Source organism: Seriola aureovittata, chromosome 5 (genome assembly GCF_021018895.1).
Source record: "Seriola aureovittata isolate HTS-2021-v1 ecotype China chromosome 5, ASM2101889v1, whole genome shotgun sequence".
In the NCBI taxonomy this organism is placed as follows: Eukaryota; Metazoa; Chordata; class Actinopteri; order Carangiformes; family Carangidae; genus Seriola; species Seriola aureovittata.
In genome coordinates this window covers 21,431,176-21,454,814 of record NC_079368.1, presented here as the reverse complement: position 1 = coordinate 21,454,814, position 23,639 = coordinate 21,431,176, and the positions used below count along the sequence as shown (strand labels likewise).

The 23,639-nt window shown below is 41.2% G+C and overlaps 2 protein-coding genes across 3 annotated transcripts in view; both read left to right on the top strand.

The window, feature by feature from the left end:
• LOC130169456 (neurogenic locus notch homolog protein 1-like) overlaps positions 1-11,733 on the top strand; it is a 42,105-nt gene extending 30,372 nt beyond the window's left edge. The window contains exons 23-34 of one of the 2 annotated variants that reach the window (XM_056376235.1): positions 283-540; positions 948-1,060; positions 1,579-2,132; positions 2,667-3,101; positions 3,205-3,353; positions 5,284-5,497; positions 5,829-5,919; positions 6,218-6,380; positions 7,870-8,168; positions 8,595-8,742; positions 8,859-8,956; positions 9,084-11,733. In XM_056376235.1, coding sequence (XP_056232210.1) covers positions 283-540; positions 948-1,060; positions 1,579-2,132; positions 2,667-3,101; positions 3,205-3,353; positions 5,284-5,497; positions 5,829-5,919; positions 6,218-6,380; positions 7,870-8,168; positions 8,595-8,742; positions 8,859-8,956; positions 9,084-10,460 — 3,899 coding nt within the window. In that variant the 3' untranslated portion in view covers positions 10,461-11,733. Of the gene's footprint in view, positions 1-282; positions 541-947; positions 1,061-1,578; positions 2,133-2,666; positions 3,102-3,204; positions 3,354-5,283; positions 5,498-5,828; positions 5,920-6,214; positions 6,381-7,869; positions 8,169-8,594; positions 8,743-8,858; positions 8,957-9,083 lie in introns of both variants that reach the window. The other variant, XM_056376233.1, reaches the window with a different exon arrangement.
• Positions 11,734-12,903: 1,170 nt separating this feature from the next.
• Positions 12,904-21,581, top strand: ubac1 (UBA domain containing 1). Its single transcript, XM_056377163.1, has 10 exons — positions 12,904-13,345; positions 14,421-14,541; positions 14,634-14,707; positions 14,826-14,933; positions 15,094-15,196; positions 15,776-15,884; positions 16,051-16,345; positions 17,045-17,131; positions 17,995-18,133; positions 19,084-21,581. Exons 1-10 carry the CDS (start codon positions 13,208-13,210, stop codon positions 19,197-19,199), a joined length of 1,290 nt encoding a protein of 429 aa, XP_056233138.1. The 5' UTR covers positions 12,904-13,207; the 3' UTR covers positions 19,200-21,581.
• The last annotated feature ends 2,058 nt before the right edge of the window (positions 21,582-23,639 follow it).

Genomic DNA, 23,639 nt, shown 5'->3' with positions numbered 1-23,639 from the left:
AGATATGTGAATTTTTTCAATTGATATTTCCCTCATGATATAAGAAGTTGTTGTAAGAGGGCTGTTGAATGTCACTCTCAGAAATGTAGGAAATAACTTACAACTTACCGAAGCAGAGAGAGAAAAAATTTTTATACCAATGAAATAGATGATTTCACATCATCACACTGGAGCTCCTGTAATGCAACAAACATCACAGGCTTTGAACCAACTAAAGTGACATTCCCTGTCGTTGCCCCCCCCCCCCCCCCCCCCCCCCCCCCCCCGCCGTGCCACCCTCAGGAGTGCACTGCGAGATTAACATCGACGACTGCAACCCCTTCACCGACCCAGTCACCAATGAGCCAAAGTGCTTCAACAAAGGCAAGTGTGTGGATCGAGTCGGAGGCTACCACTGCATCTGCCCTGCGGGATACGTAGGGGAGCGCTGCGAGGGAGACGTCAACGAGTGTCTGTCCAACCCTTGTGACCCGCGGGGCACGCACAGCTGCATCCAGCTCACCAACAACTACCGCTGCGAGTGTCGCACCGGATACACAGGTAAACAGCTTGAGGTCGGAGTTATAGAAAGAGGGGGAAATATGTAAACATGTGAGTCCCTTAATTTTTTAAAAATGTATTTATTTATTCAATTCTGCAGTTCAAAAATAAACTGGCTAGTGCGTCCTGGTTGGCAGCTTGCATTAGAGATACTTTAAATGACCTCAAACTTATCTTAATCATGTCTGTATTGACATTTCTCGTCACTTAGCAGCCACCATATAGACCTGTGATTACCTATACCTTACACTGCTGCCTTAAATTATACCTGCAATTAGCTAGTATTAGTCATTGTATGTGCTATTGGCTATAAAACTAAACTTGATGTGAATTGTGGGAAATGTGAGGATATGTTTTAAACTATAAATACTTTGTTTAACCTGTTTTTGTATGTGACCCCTCTTTAGGTCAACGCTGTGACACAGTGTTCGATGGCTGTAAGGGTAAACCTTGTCGTAATGGGGGGACCTGTGCTGTAGCCAGTAACACGCCACACGGCTTCATCTGCAAATGTCCCCCGGTGAGTACACACACACACACACACACACACACACACACACACACACACACACACACACACACACACACACACACACACACAGAGATTGTAATAAATCTTATTCATTGCCCAGGGGATTATCCACGCTTTAACTGTAACTGCTACATACCTAACCCCAAATTTCCCCCCAACCATTTCCTCAAATAAAAGCTTAACCTTGTTGGGACTTGCTTTTTTTTTTTGGGGGGGGGGGCTCTACAATGCAAGAGTGTGTGCAGATTTTCTCCTAATCCATACAAATACATTCAGAGACACACACACACACACACACACACACACACACACACACACACACTTGGCCTGTATATAATGCACAGAATGAAAACACACAACCAGTCGATAACCATTGTCCTCATTGTTATTATCATTATTATTGTTCAATTTAAAAAAAAAGAAAGAGCCTTACACTATTTGCTTCAATGATTTTGAATTCATCCTAAATCAGGTGTTTTCCTAATGCTTTTATCTGCTTCTCCCAGGGCTTTACTGGCTCCACATGTGAATATGACGCCCAGGCCTGCGGCAACCTTCACTGTCGCAATGGAGGCACCTGCATCTCTGGCCCCAAGAGTCCCAAGTGCCTGTGCACCCCATCGTTCACCGGGCCCGAGTGCCAGTATCCCGCCGAGAGCCCCTGTAATTCAAACCCCTGCTACAACAGCGGCACGTGTGAATATACCTCAGAGGCGCCGTACTACCACTGCGTCTGCCCCGCAAACTTCATTGGTCTTCGTTGCCACATCCTGGATCAGGGCGACGGTCTTACACCACCGACGGAGGCGGAGGTCACCTGCCAGATCCCAGAGTGCGAGCACCTCAAGCAAAACAAGTTCTGCGACGTGGTCTGCAACAACCACGCGTGCGGCTGGGACAACGGCGACTGTTCGCTGAACTTCAATGATCCGTGGAAGAACTGCTCGAACTCGCTGCAGTGCTGGCGATACTTCAACGATGGAAAGTGTGATTCCCAGTGTAACAATGCCGGCTGCCTCTACGACGGGTTCGACTGTCAGAATCTGGAAGTGCAGTGCAAGTAAGTGGCTCTTCTGTCTAAATTTAACAAGCGTCAAACTGGTTAATTTGGTTGGCCGGCTGCTGATTAGAAGGCACTAAGAAGGACATCTAGATACCACAGGAAGTCTACTGAATAGCAGATAAAAACAGACCTTAAAAATATTTTTTGGTTTTTAATAAAGATGGAAAAAATGATGGAACTCTCTGCTCGACATTTTAGGGTGTTCACCCCTCGACACCTTTTTTTTCCTGAGGTGTCAGTGTTGTGTTTTTCTTTGATTGATCATTATTTGTATCTTAACTTTTTAACTATAATATTTATTGATACGTCCCTCCCCGTTTCCTCACAGAATCAGGACACCATTGAAATTTTGTTTATTTGTGACTGTTGTTAAGCTTATATTTGAATTTTGGTGTTTATTTCTTGGACACCTAAACAGTTTTTATCTTTATTAGATTTCAGGCCAAATAAAAGTGCTTCATGCAACAAGGAAACACTTCACATAATGAACTTCACGTCCAAATTACAATACTTTTTCTTTTTTTTCTTCAGCCCTCTGTATGACCAGTACTGCAAGGACCACTACGCCGATGGCCACTGTGACCAGGGCTGCAACAACGCTGAGTGTGAGTGGGACGGTTTGGACTGCGCCAATAACATGCCGGAGAAGCTCGCGGTGGGCCAGTTGGTCGTGGTGGTCTTCATCATGCCCAAGCAGCTCCTCAGCAACTCCTCCACCTTCCTGCGCGAGCTGAGCCGCGTCCTTCGAACCAATGTGATATTCAGGAAGAACGGCAAGGGTGAGATGATGGTATATCCATACTACGGGAGCGAACACGAGCTGAAGAAGTACAACGTCAAGCGCTCAGTGGACATGTGGTCTGAGGTTCCTGGCAAGGTGCTGAACGTGGTGAAGAGGAGCCTCTACGATGTGACAGGAGGGAGCAGGAGGGTGAGGAGGGAGCTGGACCACCTGCAGATCAAAGGGTGAGGAATAATTTTCAAAATGTTTCCTGCATCGACTTCTTCTTTTCCTTACTCTTTGACTTACGATGACCCCTGGATGTGCTCTGTCTTTGCCCCGCTTTAGTTCAATCGTCCACTTGGAGGTGGACAACCGTCAGTGCTTCCAGCAGTCCACTGAGTGTTTCCAGAGCACCAACGATGCTGCAGCCTTCCTCGGGGCTTTGGCCTCCAGCGGAAAACTGGACGTTCCTTACGAAATCAAAGCTGTTTATAGTGAGTATAGATTACAGTATTGCTGAACTGATTTTTGGATATATCTTCCCTACTTTCAGAGTCACCCGTTGTTTTCTACTCATCTCTGAAAATCAATTCGCAGACTCCTTAAAATTGCTTTAGTTGTGTAATTCATCAAAGTGAACGTCAAGTCTGGATGTGGTAATCCAGTGCAGACTTTCAAATTATCCTGCACTTAAAGGATAAGTTAAGTGATATCCTTTTTTTTTTTCACTTGTTAATCATTCCTAAAAGATGAAAACCAACAATGAATTGATCAACAATTATTGTCTGCATTGCCACAGCCTGATGAAGCTTATTCTTCTGTGCAATCAAGGTGTTGCACTTGGTGCCATGTTCCTTCATCACGATGAGCCCGCAGCATATTTTATTTTGACTCAGTGTTGCTGCCTAGAGCACAAAATGTGTATCAATGTGCTACAGAAAAAAGTCCCAAGCAAACGAACTACAGTGCCCAACTGTTCAAGGAACAAATGGACTTGGGGCTGTGTGTGACTTCACTTCCTTGTCTGTGGCTGCTGCGAGAAGGACTAACATATTGTTGGTTTTGTTCTTTTTAAATAACAAAAGGTTAGAATATCATAGGCTCACTCAGTATTACCACAAACCAATAATTTAACTTTGATGCAGATGTGATGTTCTCTGGGTCATGCAGCTCAAATAAGTTCAAAAAGTCTGGTGATTGATTTTCATTTGAGTGCAAACCAAAGGCTGCCTGTAATTGTGGAAAAAAATCTAAAACAATTGCTTTGTGATTCGTTTTGATGTAAAATAGATGTGATTTGCTGTGAACATGCAAAAACCGCTCTCATGGTTCTTTAAGGCCTCGTTTTTAGTGGCTACACATACATACTCGTACACAAGCGGATAAGACACGTGCTCTTTTCACGCTCGCACTCAAACCGAAAGTAGCTGCAGCGCCCTCTGGTCGGGTCCTAACCCTGCTGCTCTTTGATTGTGTATTTGTTATGCAGCCGTGAACAAATGCAATTGTGAATCTCATGGCCTAAACAATCAATCCTTCCCTGGTTGTGTAAATCCACTGGCTTCAGGCTCCAAAATGGTTAATTGCTGCAAATCAACTCATCCAATCCCCTACTCACACACTATAACACTCTATCTCTGTCTCTCTCTCTCTCTCTCTCTCTCTCTCTCTCTTTCTCAGACATGTACACATATACGTCCACAGATAAGACACTCACACATGCACGCACACACATGCACGTACACACACTTCATCCCACAGTGTGAGGGGCTGCTGCAACCTTCACCTCGCTGAATGTAATACCAGGACTTAATGCATCTCTAAGGGTTTAGGTTGGGGGAGTTTATCATTTCAAAATCGTTAGTGGAAAAAAAAAAAAGAGAAGGAGAAAAATTGATCGGGAGTGTGCTAGAAGTTGGGAGTCTTTGTTATCTCGAAAATCCTAATAAATCCTTCGTCTTTACAGCTTAAAGCGCGTGCAGTAATTTGAAGTTCATTAATCCCCCTCCTTTTTTTCTCTTAAAGAAGAAATGGTAAAGTTGTCTCCTGGTACCCTAGGTTGAAAAAGGGAGAGAGGAGGTGGTGATGTTCTTTTTTTTTCCCCTTTTTCTTTTTCTTTTTTTTTTTATCACGCCCCATCCCCTTTTTTTTTTTTCTTTTTTGATGAAAAGTGGTTAGCAATTCTGATTATTACTGAATAGGTAGTAGAAGCTAGCTTTACAAACGGTGAGGATCGGCAGTCAGTTCCTTGGGCTTGCTGCTGGTTGCGGTGTGTTTTGGAGCGGGAACCGCGGGGCGAAGAAGAGCCGGACTAGCTCTGCTCCGACACTCAGGGTCTATCCTGGGTGTCCTGGTCTATCATCCCGCCTGTCCACGTCTGTTCCCTCGCCCCCGTCGTGACCATGTTGTCCCTTTTCCTACCAGGCGATGTGAACAAAAATATTTCACCGACCCTCTACCCAATCTACTTGGTACTGGGCGGCGTGGCGATACTGGCCTTCCTCGGAGTGGGGATGGTGGCTGCCCGAAAGCGCCGCCATGAGCACGGGCGCCTCTGGCTCCCCGAGGGCTTCAAGACCACAGAGACCAGCAAGAAGAAGAGACGTGAGCCTGTCGGAGAGGATTCAGTGGGATTAAAGTAAGTTTCCGTTTATTCACCAGTGGCGCTCAGTGTCATCGGGTACCTGTTTCCTCACGGGTCAGGTGAAGGGCTAGTTCTGAAGGACAAAATGGGTGTAACTGGTGATCAGTCAAATTTGGGAAAGGAGGGTTTTGCCTGGATCATTAATGATAATGATATAGCAGGTTTAGGTCCGCATTAATTGACTTGTTGGGGCAGAGGGGTGGGGTATGGATTTAATCAATGCTTTTGTTTTTCGGCATTGCTGCACCATTAATGGTGAGTGGCTCAGATGAGATGGAGGCAGTAGAGTACAAGGATTTTTACTGGGTTTTCTGCTTCATCGCAGGCCATTGAAAAACACCTCAGACATTTCACTCATGGATGACACCCAGAATGAGTGGGGAGACGACGAGCCTTCGGATGCAAAGCGCTTCAGGGTAAGGAAACGGACACAACTTAGCTTCTAAGGATTTAGGATTTTTTTTTTTTTTTTTACAACTTTAGGAGCATTTTCCTAAAAAAAAAAAAAAAAAAAAAAAAAAAACTACTCTGGAATTTTAAAATTGTCTATAATTACTCTAATTTGCATTTTAATTTTTTCTGAATACTGCTGAAAAATAATTTAATCATCCATTTATAATGAAGTTTAATGATCTTTTGATTTGATTCGATTTAACCTCAGCCTCTCGTGCTCAGATTCAGCTGTCTGACCTCTCGCTGTCCCTGTCCCAGCAGTTTGACGAGCAGGCTATACTGGAGGCGGACGACCAGACGGACCACCGCCAGTGGACGCAGCAGCACCTGGATGCCGCTGACCTGCGCATCCCCTCCATCGCTCCCACACCCCCTCAGGGAGAGATTGAGAATGACTGCATGGATGTCAACGTCCGGGGACCAGGTGGGTTACTGATCACTAACATATCACATACATGTCTGGGACATTAAAGGGACTTCTCTGCTGGTGGATGTGCACCTAATGTTGGTTCATGTTATACTCTGGATGCTTTTGGTCATCCTCATAAACAACAGCAGATATTGCAAGAGTTTACAAAGAATAATCAAATATAATTTTAATCTGTCAGCAAAGCTCTAACTTTATGTGAAGATGCTGAATATATGGAATCATACATATTCAAAATGATAGTATAGGTATAAAATATATAGGTATAAGAAAGAAAAACACATTTCTGTTACATAAAATTAGCTTTATTTTTTTATTTTTCTCTTTCCTTTTAATTCTTGCTTGGTTTGTGAATCACTTAATAGTGTCCTCTCTTCATACCTCTAAAAATTCAACTGAAACAATCAAGTGAATTCATTGAATTGTAGTGAAATGATGTGAAAAAGAAAAATTATATTTATTTATATATATTTTATAGGGTCACAAGCAAAAAATGAAGTTTTGAGTGAACATTTTGTGCGTGTGTGTGTATTTGGGTTGATTCACACATTTTCTGAGCAAACATATCACCTTTCTAGTGTGCATATGCGTGTGTGCATAAATGTGTGTGTGTGTGTGTGTGTGTGTGTGTGCTTGGATTGATTCATGCCTTTTCTGAGGGAACATTTCACATTTCTTGTGCGTGTCTGTGTGTGTGGGTGTGTGTGTGTGTGTGTGTGTGTGTGTGTGTGGGTGTGTGTGTGTGTAATCGCGCATGTAGGAGTTGCTAAAGCCCCATGTCCTCAGGGTAAAGGATCTTCTTCAAAGCAGCCGGCTGGAAGCCAGGCGCCTGGGGGAAAACACTGATTCCTGATCAGATTAATCATTTGACCAGTAATGGGCCTCTGTTTTTTTTTTTTTTCTATTCCACATTACAAAAACCAATGAAGGAATCAAATGTAAAAACACAGTTTTGTAATAAGTGGCAAATTCCCTGAAGAAAAGCTATGAAAAATCAAAGTACCAGGGTTAACAACTTGAGAGCACACTTTTTTCCCCGTCGCGGATCGATGCACTTGAATCGACCAAATCTGCGAGATCTGGGGCTTGCTATCCTTTTGAAGAGGAGAAAACCTATCCAAGTCGACTGACTGCGCTGCCTCTCACAGTTAGATATTAATGCTTCGTTTTTGCAGCAGCCTAGCTTTAGCAAGCCCTGGCCTCTATCCCCCTAGCTTCACTTTCCTTCTGAAGCTTCTCCTGCGCCGAGGCCTTGATCAGAATCCATTATTGGAAAGCGAGAGCTGTGATGATTCAACCCAGGCAAAAGTGTCAAATCCACATTCGATTTGTTTGTTGCTTTGTTTTGATCTGCCCGACTCTTTGAAGTGCAGGCTCTTGTCTTTCTGTGGCAGTTTACTGGGCCTGTGCTGACCATGCAGTCCGTTACCTACAAGCGCCTTCCCTTCATACATACCCCTCCCCTCTTTCTCCCCTCTCTGTCCAGATGGATTCACTCCCCTGATGATCGCGTCGTGCAGTGGGGGAGGTTTAGAAACGGGCAACAGCGAGGAAGAGGAGGATGCCTCTGCCAATGTGATCAACGACTTCATCTACCAGGGTGCCAACCTTCACAACCAGACTGACCGCACGGGCGAAACCGCTCTTCACCTGGCTGCCCGCTACGCTCGTTCTGACGCCGCCAAGCGCCTGCTGGAGGCCAGCGCTGACGCCAACATCCAGGACAATATGGGCAGGACGCCTCTGCATGCTGCTGTGGCAGCTGATGCCCAGGGGGTGTTCCAGGTGGGTTCTCATGGGCCAAATTGATTTACAAATTAATTCCTAGGTGATAAAGTTAGTAGTACTTGTACTGAAATCTAAAAAGTCAATTTATCAGTCAGTCACAAGTGTCTGTCAAGTCGTTTGATTGTCTTTGGATTTGCTGCTTTTCTTTGTTTTAGACAAAACAAGTAAGGGTTCGGGGAAGCGGTGATGGTCATTTCTTAGTATTTTCTGGCATTTTATGGGCTAAACAATAAATTTGTCATTTCACAATCAATCATTAGTTACAGCCCTAAAAAGTATAGTCGTCAAATAATCTGTAAATTACCACAGACCAGAATTACCAAAAGTTAGAAGCACTTCAAATTACTCACAGGGTAAATTGTACATTTATTAAAGTGACTCATGTTTAGCTCAAAAGGAATGACTTATTGTACGTCTCTATAGATTCTGATAAGGAACCGCGCCACAGACTTGGATGCCCGTATGCACGATGGCACTACACCCCTGATCTTGGCTGCCAGGCTGGCGGTAGAGGGCATGGTGGAGGAGCTCATTAACTGTCATGCTGACGTCAATGCAATCGATGACTTTGGTAAAGTGTCTCTGTTTTATGCCTAAAAATCATCTTTATATTTCATTTTTATATTTATACTGAATGCAGTCAAATGTTGGTGAGCATCACTAACAACTCTGTTTTTCCTTGTTCAGGTAAATCAGCCCTACACTGGGCTGCAGCAGTAAATAATGTGGAAGCTGCTATTGTGCTCCTCAAGAACGGTGCCAACAAGGATATGCAAAACAACAAGGTATAAAAATAATCTGCCTCTTCTTCCACACTGTACTGTAAAACAATAGGGAAACATATTTCTTAAACAGCATTCCTTGAGCATCTGTGCATCTCTTAACATGATGTCTCCTTTCTCTCTGCCTCAGGAGGAAACACCTCTTTTCTTGGCTGCCAGGGAAGGAAGCTACGAGACTGCCAAGGTCTTACTGGATCACTTCGCCAACAGAGAAATAACCGACCACATGGACCGGCTGCCCAGAGACATTGCACAGGAGAGAATGCATCACGACATTGTGCGGCTGATGGACGAGTACAACCTGGTACGAAGTCCTCCCATGCATGGAGGGTCACTCAGCACCACGTTATCGCCCCCTCTTTGCTCGCCCAATGGCTACCTGGGCAGCATGAAGCAGCCCCAGCCTCAAGGCCAAGGCCAGGGCAAAAAGGCACGCAAGCCCAGCACAAAGGGCATCGGCTGCAAGGACGGCAAAGACATGAAGTTGAAGAAGAAGAATTCCCAAGATGGGAAGTCTGGGAACCTCCTGGACAGCTCAGCTGTTCTGTCACCAGTCGACTCGTTGGAGTCCCCACATGGCTATGTCTCTGATGTGGCCTCGCCGCCCATGATGACCTCACCTTTCCAGCAGTCGCCATCTGTATCCCTGAACCATCTGCAGGGTATGTCTGACCCACACCTGGCTGTGAACCACATGGTGATGCCAAACAAGCAGGAGCTGGCCCGCATGCAGTTTGACCCGCTGCCTCCCCGTCTTACCCATCTGCCCGTGTCTGGCTCCGGTGGCCAGGGCGCCATGAATGGCCAGTGTGATTGGCTGTCCAGGATGCACGGCAACATGAGCCAGCCAGGCCAGTTCAATCCAATGAGAGGAGGCCCTGGTGGTCAGGGAGGTCTGCACCAGGGAGGCCAGCACGGGATGATGGCCTCCCTCCACAACAGCCACCCCACCACCAGTCTGTCTCAGATGATGACCTACCAGGGGATCCAGAGCACCAGACTGGGTCCACAGCCCCACATCATGCAGCAGCAGGCTCAACAGATGCAGCAGATGCAGAACCTCCAGCAGCTCCAACAGCAGCAGCAGCAGCAGCAGAGCATCCAGCTGCAGCACCAAAACTCAAACAACACCAACAGTCAGAACTTCATCAGCGGTGAGCTCAGTTCCCCGGAGCTCCAGCAGGGCACAGGCAACTCCAGCATTCCCATCCACACCATCCTGCCACAGGAGACCCAGATCATGCCCTCCTCCATCAACCAGTCAATGCCCAGCACCCAGTTCCTCACCCCACCCTCCCAGCACAGTTATTCAGGCCCCATGGACAACACCCCAAACCATCAGGTCCAGGTGCCTGACCACCCCTTTCTGACCCCCTCCCCTGGCTCCCCTGATCAGTGGTCCAGTTCATCTCCTCATTCCAACATGTCCGACTGGTCAGAGGGCATTTCAAGTCCACCGACAAGCATGCAGTCTCAGATTGGACATATACCTGAACAGTTCAAATAAAACGTGTATCTTTATGCCCAGATGAGCTGCTTTACATATATATCTATATATATCTATATAGATATATATGTTTTTTATAAAAAAAAAAAAAGGCACTCTGTGAAAAAAAAAAGAGAAAAAGGGCAAAGCTGTAAACAAGATTTAATAGGACTTTTTATATGCTTTTATACTAACAGCAACACCTGTTTTTCATCCATTCTTTTTATTTATTAATGTCTTATTTATGCGCATTGCCTGCTTACAGAAATTTCGGGGATCCATGGTGTTGGGTTGTACGCAGGACAGAGACAGAGTCTTTTAGCGAGTCACTTCTTTTAGTACTTTTTTCTGCAGTGAAGTCGCAGCATACACACTGGGTATTTATTTCTTTGAGGACTTTTAGTCTTTGCCTTTTTTCATATGATTTCTCAGTCTTTGTTTATATTATGTTATTTTTTGTATAATCTTGTTTATAAAGAAAATCGTGATTAAGGGGCATTTTATAGAACACATTTTAAGTTTCAGTGTTATTTCATTTTGTTGTAAGTGTGGAAAATATTCCAGTCGGTCTATAAGCAAGTTGCAGAACATGTCTTGTTTTTCATGCACAGGTCATTTTCCCTTTTTAAATATCACGTGATTCTTAGTTACACCCCCTAGAGTTGTGTACATTTCTTGAATCAATGGAACAGCATTGTTTTGTACCTCTAGATTTGAGATGTGGTGGAGATGTGATTATGGTGTACAGTATACAGCCATCTTGGAGATTGGCGGTTAAGACAGGCTTGAGTATCTGTTAGTCCTGTGGTGTTGGAGAACTGGCCCGTCGGCCACAGTATATGTTGTCCAGAGGGAAAAGGAAACTTCATTTCCCCTGTCCCTCCTATTAGTTTGAGCCTATGGCTGTGTACATCCTTTTGTAAATATGTTATGCATTTCCCTTGTAAGCAAGATTTTGTTTAAGAAATCTGATGTCTTAAGCATGCAATTTTGATGGGTCTCGCACCAGTCAACCGCCTCTAAAATATCAAACAGAACAGAATATATATATTTTGTATGTTACTGTCCCTTATGCATAAATAAATTTGAACTATATACAAATAGATACAATATATTGTTAGGCAACATTTTTCTCACAAAAAAGAAAAAACATAAATATTGAGGTTTTATAAATTGATATTTATTTACTGTTCTGTAACATAAAAATCCACTGAGGCAACCGTGTGTGTGTTATGAAATGTTTTTGCTACACTTCAGTAAAATAATAAAAAAAAAAAACTTGGCTAAGTTCTCAGTTGTGTCCACCTCAGTGTTTTGTGAGAAGCTCCCTGGTATAGTTTGCAAATTGTTATAATTTTTAAAAAATTAGGTTGTAGCAAAATTGTAATATCTGTAAAATGTTTTCTTCCTCTTATAAAGTTATAATTTGCAAGAAATGTATTTTCCCTTTTCAAATTCAACCTGTAAAAAATGTTTCTTGTTATAATAAAGGGCACTTGTGTGTCTTAAACTTAAGAGAACTGTCTTCTTTTTTCTTTAAGATAATATTTCTAATCTTCTGGATAGATTCTGTTAACTTTGAAGAAAACTAAGGATTAGCTGAACAATTAAAGATCTGGTACAATAGTCACAGTATAAGCATCTGCCTCTGACGAGGCAAAACTGAATGTGTCATTAGATTCCATGTGACCTTTCTCTTCATACAATACAGCACTTCATTCAGTCTTTACATGCTGAAGCATCATTTTAATTGGTATGTCTCCATCTAGTGGTGCAAATTATTATGTCTAAATATCACATTTCATTTACTTAAAAGTAAGGTCCAGCTCATGGTCCAGCTGCAACATCAATGCAACTAGTGCATGTTGTTGATAGAAATAAAAACAGATTGTTGCATGACTTAATGCTAGTTTGCTGCATGGTAATTTAATAATGAAAGATATGCAATATGTCAGCATAAAACTGAAATAATCAAGGTCTGTGAATGATGTTTTGACACACACACTCTTAAAGATAGATTCTAAAGTCAGAAAATAAAGCAGAATCCAACTTTAAGCCCTTATTTTGCATTTTAATTTTTAGAAATGACTCCAACATGAATCCATTACCAAAATAGTTGCCAATTAATTTTATTTCAACCGATTAATCATTGCAGCTCTAGATAACTTTATTTATAGGCTAAGCTACATCATGTAGAGACAAGCTCAGAAACCACACTGACACATTATCTTATTCATTGACATTTGAAATTTTTTTAGAAAAACTATGGATCAGTTATATTTTTAGTGATTTACAGTGTAGCCTGGCATTGTTGGACCTATTCGCATTTAGGAATCTGTGAGAGCGAGTAACCGTGAGCTTGCTGATCTGGTTTGGTTTCCAGGCTGATTTTTTCTTGTAGTTTGAGTTGATAAAATAACTACGATTCCCATGATGCCGCGGTAGCAGCACAGTTGAAGTTCAAAGTTCAAACATTACAGTGAAAATAGGGCTCTCGCTGGCTGGCTGCTTGTGTGTTAACAGGGGGAAATAAACAACTTGGCGAGCGCTGAACACACGAATCGGTTGCCACAGCACCGAAAACCGGCAGAGGAAACCGAAAATGGTCCTCAGCTAATCAGCGCCCGTTCTTGCTCTGTTGTCGGCGGATTTACAGAACGACGGCTAGCTGGGTGCTAACGTTAGCACGCTAGCTTGCCAGGAGCACATAGCAACTGCTGCTAGCTAACGTCACTGGACTGGTACTCTTTACTCTCAAGACTGTAGCTATGTTCGTCCAGGAGGAGAAGATATTCGCCGGGAAAGTGTTGAAAATACACATCTGCACCATGGACGGCACGGAGTGGTTGGAGGAGGTCACGGAAGACACCACTGTGGAGAAACTGAAGGAGAAGTGCTTGAAACATGTAGGTTTTGGGGTTGTTTGTGTCTCCCCTGTTGCTTTTTTTGTCCTGTCATTCCTCTGCCTGGGGTGTTTGCCGTCTACCATGCCCTCTGTGTAAACTGTCAGTGTCGGTGTCACTAGCTTTGTATTTATAGTAACTGGGTAGACTTTGCTATTTATAATTTAGCAGGTTGGCTGCCCCTCTCAGGCTAGCTAGAGCTAACAGCCCGACTCTGCCCCTTTTCTGCTCCCACAGAGGCATGCTGATTTTCAGCTTGTCTATTATTACACAGCTCATTTCTCCTCTCCTTCTAAGGTCTATAGTATAAACTCCAAGTCTTGGTTTAATGTTTGCTTCTCATGAAAACATGGGAAAATGCACAGACTGAATAACCTATTTCATTATTCCAGAGATGCAATGACTTGTCAATTAACTGAGGAGTCAAACGTGAGGAGAATAACTATTTTGATGATGGATTAATCATGAAAGTTATTCAAGCAAAATTGTCAAAACATGGCTGTTTTCATCCTCTCAAATATGAAGAATCTCTGCTTGTGTTTGTTATGTATTACTGTTATTGAATACTTTTATCTTTGCCTGCTGGTTGGACAAAACCTTTGAAGCCTTCACCTTGGATTTACAGAAACTGGGATGGATATATTTCACAATTCTTTGACATTTTACAGAACAAAAATTTCATGGGAGATTGACAAAATAAGCATCAGATGAATCCATGATAAGAAATAATTGTTAGATGCAGCCCTATGTAATTTAAAAACACACCATTTTCACTTTGAATATGCATTTCTTGTTTGATCGATGATAAGAATGAATTATTAAGCAAAAGTGCCAGATATATTGTGTTGTTTATTTAATTTGAGAATTTGCTGCTTGTCACTTTTATATTATCGTAAATTGAATACTGTCAGGTTGCAGACAGGATGTCAGTTGGCCTCAGAAATTGTGACATTTTTTTATACTAAATGATTACCCCAGAAAATATTTGGCCAATTATATGATAATGAAAATAATTAAAACGTGCAGGTCTGTTCGCTTATTGTTTTCTGAGCTGGTTTATATTGTGCTTGTTTTGTAGTATGTACATGGAAGTCTAGAAGACCCCAAAACACTTACCCACCATAAACTTATACACGCTGCTACAGAAAGAGTCCTCACTGACACTAAAACAGTCGCTGATGAAAATCTTAAAGATAAAGGTACGTAACCCTTTAATTAATACATTTTTGGGATTATGAGAAAGAATTGACACTGTTTTTCATGAACTGAGCATGTTTCATATGTGCTGTAGACGTTTTGCTGCTCATAAAGAAAAGACCGCCACCGACCCCTCCAAAGATGGCAGATGTTACTTCAGATGAAAAGGTAAGTTTATTAAACTTTTTGTAAAGAAATGAAATTTCCTTTGTCATGTTTTCAAAGTCTGCACAACTTACCTGTTGCCAGCTTCTTATTAACTCTTTGTTGTTTATGGTTTTCACAGAAGAAACAAGATAACAAAGCTCCAGACAAAGATGCTATCCTGAAAGCCACCGCCAACCTGTCCACACGCCACACTGACCGCACTGTTACCCAGCACAATATCAGAGATGTGAGGATCTCAGAATCATGGCTTTAGCTGACAATGTGTACATTAACACACAGATATATAACAAAAAATGTAGATTCTGTTCATAAGAAGTTAACATTATAGTGTTAAAGATGGTATTGATTTTTGATTTGTTGTTTTTGTTGTGTTCGTGTTGTTCCAGTTTCAGACGGAGCTCAGAAAAATCCTGGTTTCTCTCATTGAAGTTGCTCAGAAGCTTCTTGCCTTGAACCCTGATGCTGTTGAACTCTTCAAAAAGGCCAATGGTGAATCATACAATCACTAAAAAAAACAATTTCCAAGTCAATATCAATAATCCCAACATCAGGAAAACTAAGATGATAGACTATTTAGCTTGATATGTACCAGACATACAGCAGAAATTCAATAATACATCCATCTATGAATGCGCCAGACCTCATATGCAATGAAATATTGTGCAGGGCTGTTGCCAGTCTCAGTGCACATTGGGCAAGAGGCGAGGTACACCCAGCACAAGTCACCAGTGTATTACGGGGCCAGCACTTACAAACACATTCACATTCACATCTGAGGACAGCATAAGGTTTCCAATTGATATTTGAGCAGCAACCTGAGCACCCAGAGTTTACCAACACAGATATGGATATAACATGAAAACTTGGCACGTTCCACTCCACTATCAAGCCCAGTGCAGTGAACCACATTTAGAGTATCTGTTTTACATATGAGAGACATGTTTTGATTAGTTCTGATATGTAAAATGTTGATGTATTGTTGCTGTAAAAACAGATCCTGACAGTTCACACACATTGCCTAGCCTTAGTTTCAGTCCTCTAACCTGTTGGTGTTTCTGTGTCTTGCAGCGATGTTAGATGAAGATGAAGAGGATCGGGTGGATGAAACAGCCCTTCAACAGCTCACTGAGATGGGTTTCCCCGAGAGCAGGGCTATCAAAGCTCTCCGATTGAATCAGTAAGTCTGTACTTGTTAGCTAAACATTCACATCTCAGAATAAAAACCCAAATGATTGACTTTGATGTACATTCATACCAGGCTTCCACTAAATAGTGGAATAGGTTTTGGTTCTGGATAGCTTGCGTACACCAGACTTTTCTCACCTACTCCTTTCTCTCTGCAGCATGTCAGTGACTCAGGCCATGGAGTGGCTGATTGAACATGTAGACGACCCCTCTGTAGACACGCCACTACCAGGCCAGGACTCTTCTGGGGCAGCAGGAGCCACGGCAGCTGCCACACCAGGCCCCTCTGCCTCAGCGTCTGCCTCGGCGTCAGCCTCAGCCTCAGCTTCCGGTCCTAACCTTCTCCGTAGTCTCTCCAGCCAGTCGAGCACAGACGAGAGCAGCAGGCAGGACGAGCTCACAGAGATCTTCAAGAGGATCCGCAGGAAACGGGAGTTCAGACCGGACTCAAGGGTGGGTGGCATTATCAGGTTGGAGATTTCATACAGTGCTTTGACTATGACTTACTTTTCTAAAATTCGATCTCAGAGCTCACACCTGGGAAGCTGAAGACAGCTGTTTTTACTAACATTAACCGTAACTGGTCTCTGACGATTTGGACTGTTTTGCCAATTCCCAACATTGACGTGTGTAAGATAAACCGGTGTGCTTTCCATTACTCTTATGTAGTATTTCCACAAATCCTACAAACAGGGCAGATGCAAGACAGAAAAGGTTTTTTACCCCTGTATACAAGTCTGATAACTAAAGTTGCTTGCAGCCTGCGATTGCATCAGCTAATATACAATAGAAAGTAGTACAGATTATTGAAACATGTATTCATCAATATAAAGCACTGGTAACCTCATGGCTACTTGGTGGTTATAACGTTTTTATATAAAATGTTGTGTTCACAGTCCTCTCACTTCAGTAATTGTGGAGCTCAAGAGTATCTCCAAAAATAGAAAAGTGATTAAAGCCCCATCTCCAACCATATACGTTACGTATTTAACATAGCTGCCACATGAGTGGTTGTAACACTATTTCAGTGCTTTTGCTGCTGTGCACAAATTATTTTTTTGTCCCCAAGACGCTTGCTGGACTCCATAGAACTGCGACTGCGTATTTTGTTGTAATTAGACTGACCACCCAATCTTTTCTTTTTTTCTGCAGGCTGTCATCGCATTGATGGAGATGGGCTTTGATGAAAAGGAGGTGATTGATGCTCTGAGAGTCAATAACAACCAGCAGGACGCTGCGGTATGTGTACCCATACATGATGGTTGAGACTTGAGAAATACCTCTGTGTGCTGTTTGTGATGCAACTCCCAGCTTATCCGACTTGCAAGCAGATGGATGAGGCTTAAAATATGTGTGTAAAAATACAGTGTAAAATCACATTTGTGATTTTGAGCTATGTAAATCAGATTGACTGATTTAAGGATTTCACTTTCTTTTCTTTTTTTGATTAGATGGCAAGCTACAGATTTTATTCAGGCCACATTTGACCTATAGTGGCCAAGCCCACGCTTTAGGCCACTGAGGTGCTCCACCACGGATTAGTTAATTGACGCACATTTTCACCTTCCGATTAAATGAAATATTGTCCATTCAGTACTTGCCGGTTTTAAATTGTCCATTTATTCCATGTAGTATTTCTTTTCCATTCAAACATTAATAGTCCAACAACAGTTCACAAATTCACAACTCAACTGCAGCTCCTCTGCCTTGAGTTTCATGTCACCAGGTGAATACAGAGTAGGTTCGGTGAGTGTGTGTGTGTGTGAATGCGGGTGTGGTCAAAAATCTGTTTCCCTTTCCGGGTGGCACCTGAACCTACACAGGTTAGTTCCTACTTATAGTAGATGTCTTAATTGGCTCCTACATGACCCATTGTCTTTATTAAAAACTCGGCAATGCTGTAATTTCTGTATCAATTTTTAAGGAGTATGCATTAGTTGAAGAGTAATAATCCAAATAATCTGCAGTGTCATTGTATGAAAATCAAATTTGGACACTGTTTTGTGGCTGATTCTGCACTCGGACCTCCATGAAGACATCAATGTACTTTCAAAATCTGAAAGGGAACTTGGTCTCTTCACTTTGTTTTTCCCTTCCTGCAGTGTGAGTGGCTGTTGGGAGATAGGAAACCTTCTCCAGAGGATCTGGATAAAGGCATCGACACCAACAGCCCGCTGTTCCAAGCCATCCTGGAGAATCCAGTGGTCCAGCTTGGTCTAACCAATCCCAAGACTCTGCTAGGTACAGTCTAGCCAAATTTTGTAAATAGAGAAAATCAGAGAAATCATGTCCTAAAGGAAACTTTTTTAGAAATCACCAGCTAGAGCAGACCGAGCCGAGGCAACTAAATTAGTAAATGCTGTGAACTTTACAAATCTTACAAACAGTGTGATGTCTCAAGTCCTTTTCATAACTGTAGTACAGTTCATTTGGTCTGGACCAAGGAAAAAAATATTGTTGCATCTTAGCTCTAGTCTGGTTTTTGTTCACACTATCTAATTACATATGAACCAGGACCTGTAAACATGAAGTCATGTAGACTGACGAGTCAATTTTAGCGACTGTCATCCAGCACGGCCGAATGGACCCACATGGGGGAGTCAGATTTCGCAGACTGCTGTCAGGTTATATATGCAGCACTTAACTCTGTCTGCTTTGATTTATGTTCTCTGGTCTCACAAAGAAGCTCTTAAAGAAATAGCTCATTGTGACCATTATTGGTGGAGACTAGAACTGCATAGAAACTAGACAAGAAAAATATTTCCCTCACTTTTTTTATTGGGGAGCTGATCTTTTTTGAAGTCCTCATTACCAAACCATTATCAAATGTGCATGTGTATTACCATGGTTACCAAGTTACCAAGCCCTCTTAATGGTTCATAATCAGTGGATGGATTCAATAGTAGTTTAGCTTTTGAATGGAGGCTAAACTCAGTTTGTCGTCACAAAATCTTGTTGGTCTGTTTTGCTGTCATACAACAAAAGAATCACACCAGAGTCTGATTGAAAGCTTTTACACAGACCCAAGAAACCTGGACCAGAGTTTGTTTGAACCGGTTAGGTGTGAAACACCCGGAGAGTTTTAATTTATTTATTTATTTTTTATTAGACTAGGTTCTTAAATATACATAAACAGGCTGCTGGTTTTGTTAAATATATTTCTTACCAGTGTATTTTGTGTTTGTGTGCAGCATTTGAAGACATGCTGGAGAATCCTCTGAACAGCACCCAGTGGATGAACGACCCCGAGACTGGCCCTGTCATGCTCCAAATATCCAGAATCTTCCAGACCCTCAATCGCACATAGAGCCTCCTGGTGACCCCCCCCGTGTGACTGTGGCAGCTTGTGTGTGTGTGTGTGTGTGTGTGGTTGTGTGTGTGTGTGTGTGTGTGTGTTTGACCATATTGGGGTGTGTATGTGTATGAGAATGTGTGGGTATCAGAGTATGGCAGAGACACAAGTATTCTTTTTGCCTTGTAAAGACAAAGCTCGAGGAGTCAAAGTATGAATTAAGATGTTATACATATAACTATTTATAACAGTACAGTAAAAACACTTATACAAAACAAATCTTAACATAAACATTATTATTACAGTAATTATTAAAAAAATGAAATTTAGTATGTTGTTTTTACATTCTAATGAGAACAATTTATAGTTATGACAGACATGATTTATTTTATATAATTTCTCCATGTGCAAAAATGACATCAAACATCAATTTAATGTTTACAGCTCAAAGACAACAGTTTTTGTATGTTTTGCAATATTTAAATATCAAATACAGTTTTGTCTGTCTCTTTAAATTGTTACATTTCATTTGTGGTGAATGTGTGGAAGACTTCTGTCAGTATCGTGTTTTTCCTTCTCCCCATTTGTCTTGTTTTCATCACAGTAACTGCTTACACTTGAGAGGCTGGTGGTCAAAGTTCGGTGTTTGTGAGGCTCATTGAAAATGGGCTTTCAGACACATTACCTCTCTCTCCATTCATGGCTGTGAGGTCACTGTAAGTCAACCACCTCTCAGTTTAAAGAGGAATACATTTGTCCTTGAGCTTCTTTGAGAATATTTATTTGACTTTCTTGCCTTTTAGAGGAAAGCTGTACACTAAACTGTTCGTGTCTTAGTCATGTTTTTACAAGAAAACAATATACTGTATTAGGCCTGTGTGTTTATTGTTACTGTGCTCTTGAATGTCATATTATCATGTCGCATTCATTTAGCACTCGTTCACTTCTATGAATATTGCTCACTGCAGCACCAAGGAAGTTAAAAGAAGGGTTCGTGTTTTGTCTAAAAAAGGCTATAGTGGGATGTTAACTGAAGCTGAGCCTAATCAAAAAGGGTTTTGCCTTTTTAACCTTTAATTTGAATGATGAAGATGCATGCTCACTTCACACTACAGAGATGCAACCATCTTTATACACGCAAAGAAATACTAATGGAATTTGAGACGCAACCAGTGTTGGTCTTTTGGTTTACTTTTTTCTTTTGAGAGCAACGAACATTTATGCTGTCACACTAAACCAAAATGTCACTATATAACCTGCCTTGTCATTAGATGTATCCTTTGAAAATACCCTGTATTTCTGTGCAATAGCAAGGACTTGTGTTGACCTGTAAAGAAATATATTTGATTTGAGTGTTAGAGATGTGTGAACCGCAATGGGTAGTGTGTTATACAATATTAGCCTTTGCATTGAGTACTTAAAATCTCCAGCTACAACAAGGTGAGCTCCGCCTCCCCTAGTTGTACTGAGGGTTAAAAACAATATGGAGGGTGGTGTGTTTTGCCAAGGTTTTGAGTGTTTTTATTCAATATTTAAAATGTGGTATTGATGTGACTTTCTGCTCAGGGAGGCTGAGATTGTTTTTCTAAACCTGTCGTTATGGCAAACCTCTGCTCACCCCGTTCTAGTTTGGCATTTGAAAATGGCTTTAACTAATCTGTCTAGAACTTTGCTTATGAATAAGAGCACCACAAGACATGGTTTCGTAAATGCAATATTTGAAAATATTTAAATGTTTTTAGAGAGAAGTGTTTGTTTGAACTATGTATATTGCATTATTTATATCAAAGCCAAACTAGTAACTTTTTTTTATTTATAACATTTTTAGCAAACCTCGAAGCTAATCTACAAATGTGAAAAAAAATTAAATGATTCAAATGTTGTTTTTACAAACCATTATAATGTGCTTATGGACCGGTAGGTCACAGTGTAATTTGAAGTAGTGCAACTTGTTTGAATTGAGGAGGATTTCTACGCATCTGGAAGCCTCTCTGCACACTTTTCGCACTGCAGTGGACCTTTATTATGGCCACAGTGATCAGCTGTCTCACCACCAACTCCACACTTGGCATTGGCATGCATACAAACCATCTCTCTCCCATAATATCTTGAAACAAACATTGGGGGATTGTACGTTTTGAGGAAAACAGTCGTCAGAAAATGCTGATTTCTTTTCAACATGGTCAACAGGAACAGAAAAGAACAAAATGAACTGTATTGCTTAGGGACACTGAAGAATTGTTGGAGTCACAGGTTATTGTTTTCACTCAGCTTTCATGCAGGACTGTCCCAGATCAACAACCTATGCAATATACTCTCACAGTCTGTTCATTCAAACAGCCTCATGGCAACTGGCATCTAAATCACTATTGCATTAAAGTTATTTTTGTGGCTGTATTCTTTGGAGTCTGTTGTTTTTAAGTGACTGAAATCCACTGGTAGACTGATCGCATGTGTAGCAGATGAGTTTAGGATGGAATTGATCAGTTTGTTTGGTGAATGGGGGAATTTATTGTGTGAAGATGTGTGATATTCTGTCATATTCTGTCTGCTGCACACTTCTCTGTCTTCCTTGAGCTGCTTTTGAGCAAGGTGTCTCCCATTTAGGTCATCCTCAAGTTCACCGTGTAGCTTTTTATTCTCGGAAGCTGGTTGGTGGTTCTCATGAGTCAGATGGTCCAGTTCCTCTGCTTCCTTCTGCTGCCGAGAGACAGCAGCCTCATAGTCCCACTGGTTAACTTTCGACTGCAGCGAGGAAACAGTGTTGTCCTTGGTTTCAATATCACTTTGAAGAGTTTGAATATTGAAATGCAGGGATTGAATTTCATTGTCTTTTTCAAGGGTTGGTCTTTCAATGCATTGATTTTGGCACAATTCATCTTATCAAGCTCTATTATTTCTTTTTTGTCATCATTTTATGAATGCACATATATTTGCTTCTTTCTCAGCTGGTTTAAAGAATGCAGCTGTTTTTAATTCATTAAGAGCAAATCATTTTTTGTGTAAGAGGTATTTTTTTTGTAACGTTTTAGTATACATACGGAATGTATATTTTCTACTTAAATGTTAATTTTTGCAAAACATTATTGAACAAACTGAAGAATCACTAGCATGCTCTTGTCAAGACAATGAAGATTCAGGTGGGTTTGAAACAAATTTCAACTGTTTCTTTTGGATTTCTTACAGTTTTGATGTGTGCGAGTCTTATCTGTTACCTCACAGAAAGGAGTTTAGCTGTACTCTCGAATCTCTTTTACAGTATCTTGAGATGTTCTCAGAGGGAGGTTTCCTTGGGAGCCACAGAGAGCCCAGGGCCTGCAGAGAGAAAAGACCCCCTGATTTATCTCTGTCCATTTTCTTATCTTAAAAAAGGACCTTTGCCTTATTGATAATTTGTCTTGAATGTAACTGGGATACAATCTGGCTTTTTAGAAACAAACTAACATATCCTCAAATTCTACATTACACTGTAAGTCAATCCAGTCAGTCAGTTCACCCAAATTCCAAAAGAAGAAAAAGTATTCTTTCCTTTTCTACTAGTACCAACAGATATTATTTTGACTTTATACAAATTGAGTGATGGCACAAAAATCGCTTTACAAAACCGCTCCAATGTTGCACCAGATTTCACCACTAGATGACATCATTGGTCAAAGTCACAAGGACAACACAGGACTATACTAATAAAACGTGTACATATATTGTGAAGATCTCTACAATATCAGAGACACTTGCACAAATGTACTTTATCTTCAGTAAAACTGCACTTAATTGTTTTTTTCTTTTACACAGGGTACTAGTGGTGTTTCTTTGGATTGTTTTTTACATTTTTTGTAAGGTATATTTATTTTCAGTATCATCTAATTATTTTATATTTAGTTTTATGTCTTTGACTATAGATTGTGGAAGCTCTTAGTTATCATTGTATTCCTTTGACTTTATTTTACAGGTCCATTATAACCTAATAATTTCCTTGGAGATTTCCTGGAAAGAACTGATTACTGGGAAAATAGAGACAAACTCCTGTTATTTCAGTAATTTTAGATAGTGTTAAGTTATTGATTTGCAGAGGTATTTTCTTGAAAGACCTACATTTCATTAATTATCTCTATGTAAGGTTATGAACTTGAACTTATGAAATTTTGCATTTTTGTAGGTTCAGCTGACATGCTGTGCATTGTTACCCAAACAATGAATTAGAATTGACTAATTGGAATTGATTAGCTTCAATTATACCAGTTAAACCAGTTTGGCTATAATTAATAGGCTACTAAATTACATAACTGTCTTTGGGAAACTTTGTAGGAGTTTATGAGGAAATTACACACCCATAAAATAAAACTGTTGCCAAAATAATTTAAGAAGTGGACATAGAAGTTACCTGGAGGTAGCATTTTTAGCGTAAAGAAAAGAAAATGAAGCATAAATAAGAGAGTCAGTAAGTGCTGGTATTTT

Excerpts from the sequence above, each read along its gene's own strand:
- ubac1 (XM_056377163.1), top strand. The coding sequence starts at position 13,208 with ATGTTCGTCCAGGAGGAGAAGATATTCGCCGGGAAAGTGTTGAAAATA. Across the intron at positions 15,197-15,775 it reads ACTCTTCAAAAAGGCCAATG|CGATGTTAGATGAAGATGAA; the intron begins GTGAATCATACA and ends TGTGTCTTGCAG. Across the intron at positions 16,346-17,044 it reads AGTTCAGACCGGACTCAAGG|GCTGTCATCGCATTGATGGA; the intron begins GTGGGTGGCATT and ends TTTTTTCTGCAG.